General features: G+C 33.1%; 1 protein-coding gene across 1 annotated transcript in view; it reads left to right on the top strand.

Moving 5' to 3' along the window:
• Positions 1-1051: 1051 nt before the first annotated feature.
• LOC136795608 (uncharacterized) overlaps positions 1052-8457 on the top strand; it is a gene marked incomplete in the record, with an annotated part of 16403 nt that continues 8997 nt past the window's right edge. Inside the window, 1 exon segment of the mRNA XM_067046725.1 lies at positions 1052-1429. Coding sequence (XP_066902826.1) covers positions 1232-1429 — 198 coding nt within the window.

Below are 8457 nucleotides of genomic sequence, written 5' to 3'. Positions count from 1 at the left end.
TTAAAGAATGTTTTATACACACTACTTTTTTTTTTGTTTCTTTTTTATTTACAAAAGTTTTGAAATTGTTGTATGAATTATTGTAGATGTATGAAAAGCTTAGAAGAAAAGAGATGCAAGTGACAATGTTGATATTACAAAAGTATACATAAGTTTTTATGTTTAGGCGCTCGGACATGAAACAAGGTAATTGGAAAATGAAAACATTTAGAAAGATGAAATGTTTGTTAGTTTTAATATTATACCTTCAACCAAGAGCCACTTTGCACAACTTGATACAAACATTCCTTTGTCGACACAGATTGCTTACATTGTTTATTGAAAAATCTTGAAATCAGCCCTAAATAATTTTTATATACCATGATTTACTACGGAGTACTTCAATTTAAAGAAAACAAAATCAAAATTGCTTGGATACATATTTATTTCAATCTCTTATTGAACAGTGGACCTACTAAGTACTAGAAGGAAGGAATGAGACCAGTAGTAAATTAAGCACAACCCCTTATTGTAGGCAAATCCTCAATTCATCATATCGCTCTCGTCTCAGTTCAACTGTGTAACATATCGAAAAAGTTAGATTGAGATGTTACACTGAACTGAGACAACGATGTAACCAATAAATAGAGAGAAAACATATATTTACTAAAATTATAAATAGAATAGGAGTGAGTAGTTCATTGTAAGGCATTGTGCTACAAACTTCAAAAACCAATAATTATTTTCAGTTTCGCTGTAGCCGAGAGTGTACCTTAATCGAGTAAAAATCTGGCAGTCGAGCGTAATTCTGACCAAATAACTTCCTTACATAACCGTTGGTTGTGTGGTAGAATCAATACCATTACAAAGTACTGAACCCTTGACTCTACATGGTTGTAGTGCTACGAATTTATTTTATAAATAGAATATTTTTATGTATTTAAACGTCACTCTTATCACCAAGTCATTAAATAAATGGCTCCAAGTTTATTAATTGTCAATCAATGATTTTACTGCATATGTTGTAAGTTATTTTCAGGTACAAATATTTTGTTTATTGAGATGTAGCATAGTGAAATTTACGAAATTAGTTTTTGAACGGGGTCAACCAACATGTGATATATAGAAACGTAACCTAACATCTGAATGGCCTAAATTCCTGTCATAGGTTAAAATTAAATAATTTCTTCAATGATTTTTACATATTTTCGGAAAAATTTGTTCAAAATACCAATTTTAGTGTTTCCATAATATGACAGATAGTGATGTAGAGCTTATCGATACTCTTCCCGACGAAATATTAGAAGCTGTTTTCAAATGCCTGCCTTTAGGAGAGGTGAAGACCAAGTTAGCAGTCGTATGCAAGAGATGGTACGAGGTGTCCAAGAGCTGTTCTCTCCTCAGGAGGATAGAATTCGGTCCCTTTATATCAACAGAAGTCGCAGTCCAGGTAGGGGTCAGGATTAGTGTGAACTTGTATTTAGAGTCGAGCGAGTAGTATATCGAGACAATTGTCTGCGATTTCTTATTTCAAGCGGGAAATAAATGTATAGAGTATATTTTGAACGGAAAGTTTGACTTTTAAACACTTTTTTATCTCATAAGATCGTTCGATTGTTTAGAGACATAACCTAAATACCTAAATCGCTCGACTTCATATCTTTGTCTAAGATCAACAACAATCAATCTTCAAATTACAAATTCAGAAAAATAAATCTGAAAAACTGAAAGGTTTAACATCAATAAATAATTAGTGATAATTGATACAATCGAATCAAATTATTTAATTGATAAGAGATAGTCAAATGCCAAAGTATAACAATTTGATCCGATTGAAAAAAAAATTGATTTAGTTTTGATATCTAACAGTTATGAATGACACAAATATCATCGATAAATCAAATCAGATATATTATCATTAAGTAGGCTGTATTTATTTATTTTACACATTCATTCCAAATTCTGAAGATAAAATTTATTTTAAAGTAAGTAAGTTTATTTACTCTAAAATATTTTTCTTTTAAATTAATATGTAACTAGATTTATCTAGGGTTAATTGACAATCACTTGGAGTTTATAGGAATTTTTATTACTATGGCAATCAAATACTTTTCTGAATATGATATATCGCTGATCTTCTTTAGCTAATGGTGAGAAATTAAAAAATAATTGTTTTATATAGGACGCATTTCCTATATAAAATAAAAAAAATAAAACTGAGTTTACTTTTCTGGTATGACCACTACCTGCTGGTCTATGCAGTAACTACCAAAACTCCCAAAACCGCTATACCAGCTATCAACAGAACTACTACTATCATTAGTCAAACGCCGCATATTAATATTTGTACTATTCCTTGTATATACCTTAATTTCACATAACTAACAACTGTATAAGATATTGTATTTGAATTAATAAAAATTACCAGCTTATCTACGGAGACCTAACGCCTTACAGGTAGCAACTCTTAATGTTCTTTAATAACCCAGAGATTTCAGTAGGAGAAGCATCCCCGCTTCACGTGATCGCACTCCTTAGGAGGTAGAGGATAACCATGTGTACAGTAAATCAGTACATTTTATTGCTATTATTTTTGGAAAATATTATAGTCTTATATTACTCTGCCTTCTCTGAATCTACCCTCCTTTCTATAATTTCTTTCCTATCGTAAGAACCTGCGGTTAGCACCCAGTCAGGACTTACAATCCCCATCGTGCCTATAGACTAGTACCTTGTAGAGCGAAGTTACCTTCCTGCGGCGAGGACCCGGTCCGGACTTACATCCCTCCTTTGCGACTGCCGACTAGTACACTGTAGAGCGGAGTTGCCATCAAGGACTTACTGCTTGCACCCTAAGATTCATCCTGTCTATTCACCTCCAAACCAATAACAATTACAAATTTTATCTCGCATTGAGAGGGCTTCTGGTATAGAGTACCTCACATCAATTGGAAGTCATTCATCAAACACAACCACCTCGACATTTTTAAAACATAAACAGGTGTTACTTTATAAAGCAACTTAGAGACAGTTTGCGATGAGATCCCAGTAGAGAAATAAACCTGGGAGAGAGAAATGCTTTATTGACAGTGTCGCATTTACATAATCCGAATTTTCCGGTTCTTTTTTGAATTTGTATAAAATCAGGGTCGGGAGTCTCATTTTCTGATGTCCCCCTTTCCGCGGACACCGGAAGACCCCAAAGACGCTGCGGGTGCAATGCCGCCCCAGCCTAAGCACCATGCAAGCTATGTCTGGTCTGCCCCCACCATCACGCCAAATTCGGCCAGCCACCCATCGAGATAGACCTATCTTTACTTCTGACACCAGGCGAAGATTTATGGTTTTCACCATTTCGCCCAGCACACACCTGGACGAGAGCTGCGAAGACGTCACCAGATAAGCACATAGTTTCTGTTATCTATGAGACCACCCAAATTTGTTCTGATATCTTATTATTATAATCAAAGGATTACTTAACTAACACACTAACAACAGTTTGCCCCCTCAGGGATTTTATTTGGTCTTAAGAAATGAGCAGAAATTATCACAAATTTTCAACCACCCCTTTGTTCCACAATAATTTTAATTTTATTTTAAATACACTCGGGATACCTGAAATATAGCACGAGCAAGTCCCGATGTAAACAGACAGTAAGCAATGCTACCCAAATACAGTAGATTGCTATAACACAAAGCATACTGATCTACCTTAATAGAATATACAAAAACAAATAATATAAACGTAATACATTGGTGCAATATTGACAATATTTTTTTAATAACAAAATTACATTAAATTTTTATTTAGTTCTTCTTCCTTTGTATTTTTTTAGTTATTAATACTCTATTCTTAATCCTCTCATTATATTTCACTCTAGTATATCTCATATTCCCCTTTTCCCGTGATTTGTCACAAATATTAAATTTACTGCTTAACTTCTATTACATAATACTGTCGTCGGAATGCATCAAGTACAAAATAAAACAAAAATATCTTTTTTTAGGCTGTGCCACTTTTATAGCAAAATCAGCGATATCACTATGTTGGATCTAGCGGTGACTATTTTATTATATGCTTTATTATTATTATCATTGAAGCACTATAGCACGAAAGTGAGTGTGCTTAGCTTCCTTCAATACCAATCGGAATGCGTTTCCTGTTGCTGGCTGACGTAATACATTCCGATAATCAATATCTTGTGCAAGGGTTCGTTCATCAGCACCTCAGGAATTTCATTTTTCATTTGCATGTTAACGCCAAGGTGCCGTTTTTATCAGATGATGGGCAGGTCAAATGTTTCATTATCACCCCCTTGCATTAGCAGGGCCGAAGATTCGTCGGATAACTTCTTCGAATCCAGCTGTGGCAGATAATTATTTTCTGTTACACTATAGTCGTGAGTCAGTACTGTGGGATCTGGAGCCTTCCTGGGTTTCACCCAGCCTTATAAAGTGGGAACCTATAATTGAGGAAAAATCTGGCGGTTATGCGTGATCTTAAAAAAATCACCTTATTGTATACCCGTTGTTCTAAAACAGTGATTCCTTACAAAGTTCTGAACCCCATGACCCTTCACTATTAGCAAACCCGGAGGTTCAATGTCGGTACCACCAATCGCTCTCACATACATCTGTCCTGGGTCGCCCCTCCTAACCGAAATCTATTATGGCCGAATATGCAACATACAGAACATTGAGGTTCTGATGGATGACTTGATTTCTGATAATGTTCGGGAGGAATTCGATGGTTTAGTGGAGCCCCAAAGCTCAACTCCGTATGTCCAGGCCTTATTATAGTCATGTAGATCAGTCTTTTGTTATTGATTGGAAGTTTAGACAGTTTGTCCAATAAATGTTGTAATAGTCGGAATCGACGAGTAGTTTCCTGTCTTTTCAGGCTTGTATGAGGATTCCATATCACTCGTTTGTCCAGATGTCCTCAGTAACGGATATGTTCGATAGGAATAAGTAGGGTATCACTAAGGGATACTGTGGGGGAAGGAGGTCATTGATTTACGACGAAGGGTAAATGTGATTTGATGGGATTTATTGGAATTTATTTTAATCCCTCAATTTTGGCACATTTTTTACATTCTTCAAGGGTGGAGATGAGGGAATGGAGGATTTGGGATACAATGTAAGGATCATTATTCACTGACAATAGACATGTGTCATTGGCCTATATGGTGAGGATAGTGTTAGGATGGGTTGGGATGTCAGCTGTAGAAATTGTATAAAGGATAGGACCAAGGATGCTTCCAAGAAGTACACCAGCAGACTGAGGAAAGAGGGATGAATAAGCTCTGTTGTGATTTGCTTGAAAAACCTGTCGGAGAGATAAGAACGGATAATGAGAAAATATGTAGAGGGTAAGAATTTACAGATCTTGAATACCAGTCCTGTGAGCCAACCTCGATCAAAAGTCTATTCTACATCAAGAAAGACTCCCGAGCAGTCTTTCCGCGCTCCAATGACGACGAGACAAAATCAACCAAAAGATTGCTGGGTAGTGGAGTGAGATGTTCGAAATCCACACTACTGATCAGGGATTATGTGGTTGGAATCAAAGATGGGGTTCAGGCATTTCAAGATGAGTTTCTCAAAGGATTTTCCCATGATAGGTAAAAGAGATAGGACGATAGTACGATGGGTATTCTGGCAGCTTTAGAGACTTGGGAATCATTTTGATTATGGATAATTTCCATGGGTCAGGAAACTATAAGGATTTCAGTGCAGCATTATAGATGTAGGTGAGGAATAGAAAAGATTTTCGAGGAAGATGTTTTAGAATATGGGATGTAATTAGGTCATGCCAGGAGCTTTGCGGGAAGTTAACTTCTAAATGATGTTTGATATCTTTGAAGGATGAAATGCTTTAGGTAGGTGGCAGAGTCATTTAGTATATTTTTAAAAATTTTACCTTAAGAGAATTATTTACATTAAACTTCTCTTTTACATTCACAGTTCTCTTGCATGACAATTATTCATATCTGATTCGTGTGAATAAATTAAAAATATTTTGACATTTAATTTTTGCAATGACCTGATTTACAAAATAAAAAGAATCAGCATTATGTAACTATGTTGTTAAAAATAAAAATAAAACTAAGCTGAGGAAAACAAAACGAAATAACAAATGATTTATTTTTACATTTGACATATGCCATATCATTCCTACTTTTTAGTGTTACATAATGTTCCTATGATGTCAGGATTTATGTAACTCGCTATTTACTGTCTTCTGATGAAAACATAAAGTTGATATTATACATATATACATATATAACAAAAGTAAGTAGGTGTGTACTTGTAAGATTATTCCGATTCATGAAATTAAAAACAAAAATAACTAATGAAACCTCCATTTTTAAAATTGTACTAAAAATGGTCTGATAACCTTAAAATCGTTAGGCGGAGCTAAAATTATTTTTACGTTTCAAATTTTGATTTGATTACGGAAACGGGAACTGGAGTCGTAGCGTTGACAGTTAATGTTGGTGACTATAGCCAGATCTCAAATTTAAAATAACGGAGAAGATTCAATGAATGTCTACAATACTGGTATGACCGTACCAAAAACATCACTTTGTTCTGATAATGACACGGATTTGTGGTCTTGATGAAAAATATCAAAATACAGTAGTAAAAACTAAATAATTTTAAGAGTCCAATTAAAGTTTGACAATAATGAAAAATAAATATATGATGCAGTGCGCACAACACACAAATTTCATTTACCACCACACATTTTAAGTTTAAGGTAGATTCGTGGGTTCGTATTGAAGTTATCAATATTTTGAAAAAAAAAAAAAAAAAAAAAAGACTAGGAAAAGTGAAATTTATGAACAAAATATTACTCTGTTTCTCCAAAATTCGTATTTCAAGACTTTACGAGAAGGGAATTACGAATATAAGAATTAGTTCCTCATAAAAATAAAACAATTTAACAAAAGCTAACGAAGCCGTGATGAAATGAATGGCGGTCTTGGTTTTTTCTGTTAAAATCCTATACTTTATTTTTACTTTTTTTCCTAGTTTATTTATTTATACAAAAATTTCTTCAATATTTTATATTTATCGATTGTTTAATATTGCTAACAACAAGGACTTTTTATTTTATTCAAATAAACTAAATTTAAGGTACTTCTAATAATGATATTCTTAATTTATTCGGGGATTCATCACTTTAGAATAATATTACAGGTATCAAAAGTAGGCTTTAGAGCCTTAGAGTAAAATACAAAACAAAAATGAAATTATAAACCATCATAAAATATAGTGAAAATAATGAATTTGAAAAGATAAAAATGAACAACAATAATTTGCAGAATATATAAAATAAAACCATAAGTCATATCATAAAACATGAGGTGACTAACTTCGGATAATAAATAAAAAAAAAAAGATAAAAAATTAAATACAAGTTAACTAAAAATAATAAATGACAAAGTACAAGTTTTGCTAATTTTTAAATTTACAAATATAAATGAAAATTTGAAACATCAAATACATAAAATATATAAACCAACGGTATATATTCATTATTATTATAAAAAACGTGATAATAAAAAAATAAAGAAAAATCCTTTAACTAATCATAATCCATTAAATGAAATAAAAGGAATACGAAAAGAGTAGTGTTGATTATATGAGTCTTTATATAAATACATGTTTATAGACTTTTCGTTAATATTAAAACATCCAATAATATTTATGTTAAATATTATCTCTATTTCTACATTTTATTTGAAACTTTTAGTTCTTATTCTTCCAAAATTGGGAGAATAGAAGGTGGTCGAAGATACGGGGTTTGAAGATTGGAAGGGTATTAGAACTACGAATGAAGGAGGAAACAGAATTCAAGATCTGTCAAAGGGTGCGGTTCGATGGGCAGTTACAACATATAATCATATAAGGCCGTGAGCGGGTATTGCGGGAATGCAATTGAGGATTTAAATTGAAGGATATGAAAGATGTACCGTGGACGGCGGGATTGGATAACTTAGTAGAGGAAGGATAACTGATAAAAAGATCATTTAATTATGGATTCACATTTAATTGGGCGCGAGTTCGACAATCAAAATCGTAAGAGTTGTTTTCATTAATTTTTTTAAAAAATATCAATAAAGTGGTACTTCCGGTCGGTCGATTTATCGTAGAAGCTGTCATATCCCAAGTATATACCCGCCTTAAACATGTAATTTCAGTTTTGTACGACTTTACGTTTTTGAGCTATTCTGTTCACAGACAAATAAACCATTTTGTAAGACAAGTTTTTTTGGACTCAGAGGGACTCAAAAACGTGAATTTACGTCGAAAACTGGAATTAGAAATTTTTCACTGTCCCAATACTTTATCTTAATATATATATATTTTTTAAATTATTTATTTAATGTAATTTACAACTGTACAAAATTATACAATAGGTAAATATGTAGTATGTTTCATATACACTTGAAAATCTTGGGAAGGAAC

This window comes from Halyomorpha halys, unplaced genomic scaffold (assembly GCF_000696795.3).
Source record: "Halyomorpha halys isolate HHAL.00 unplaced genomic scaffold, Hhal_1.1 Scaffold1217.1, whole genome shotgun sequence".
Classification (NCBI taxonomy): domain Eukaryota; kingdom Metazoa; phylum Arthropoda; class Insecta; order Hemiptera; family Pentatomidae; genus Halyomorpha; species Halyomorpha halys.
This window is presented reverse-complemented; position numbering and strand designations above follow the sequence as displayed.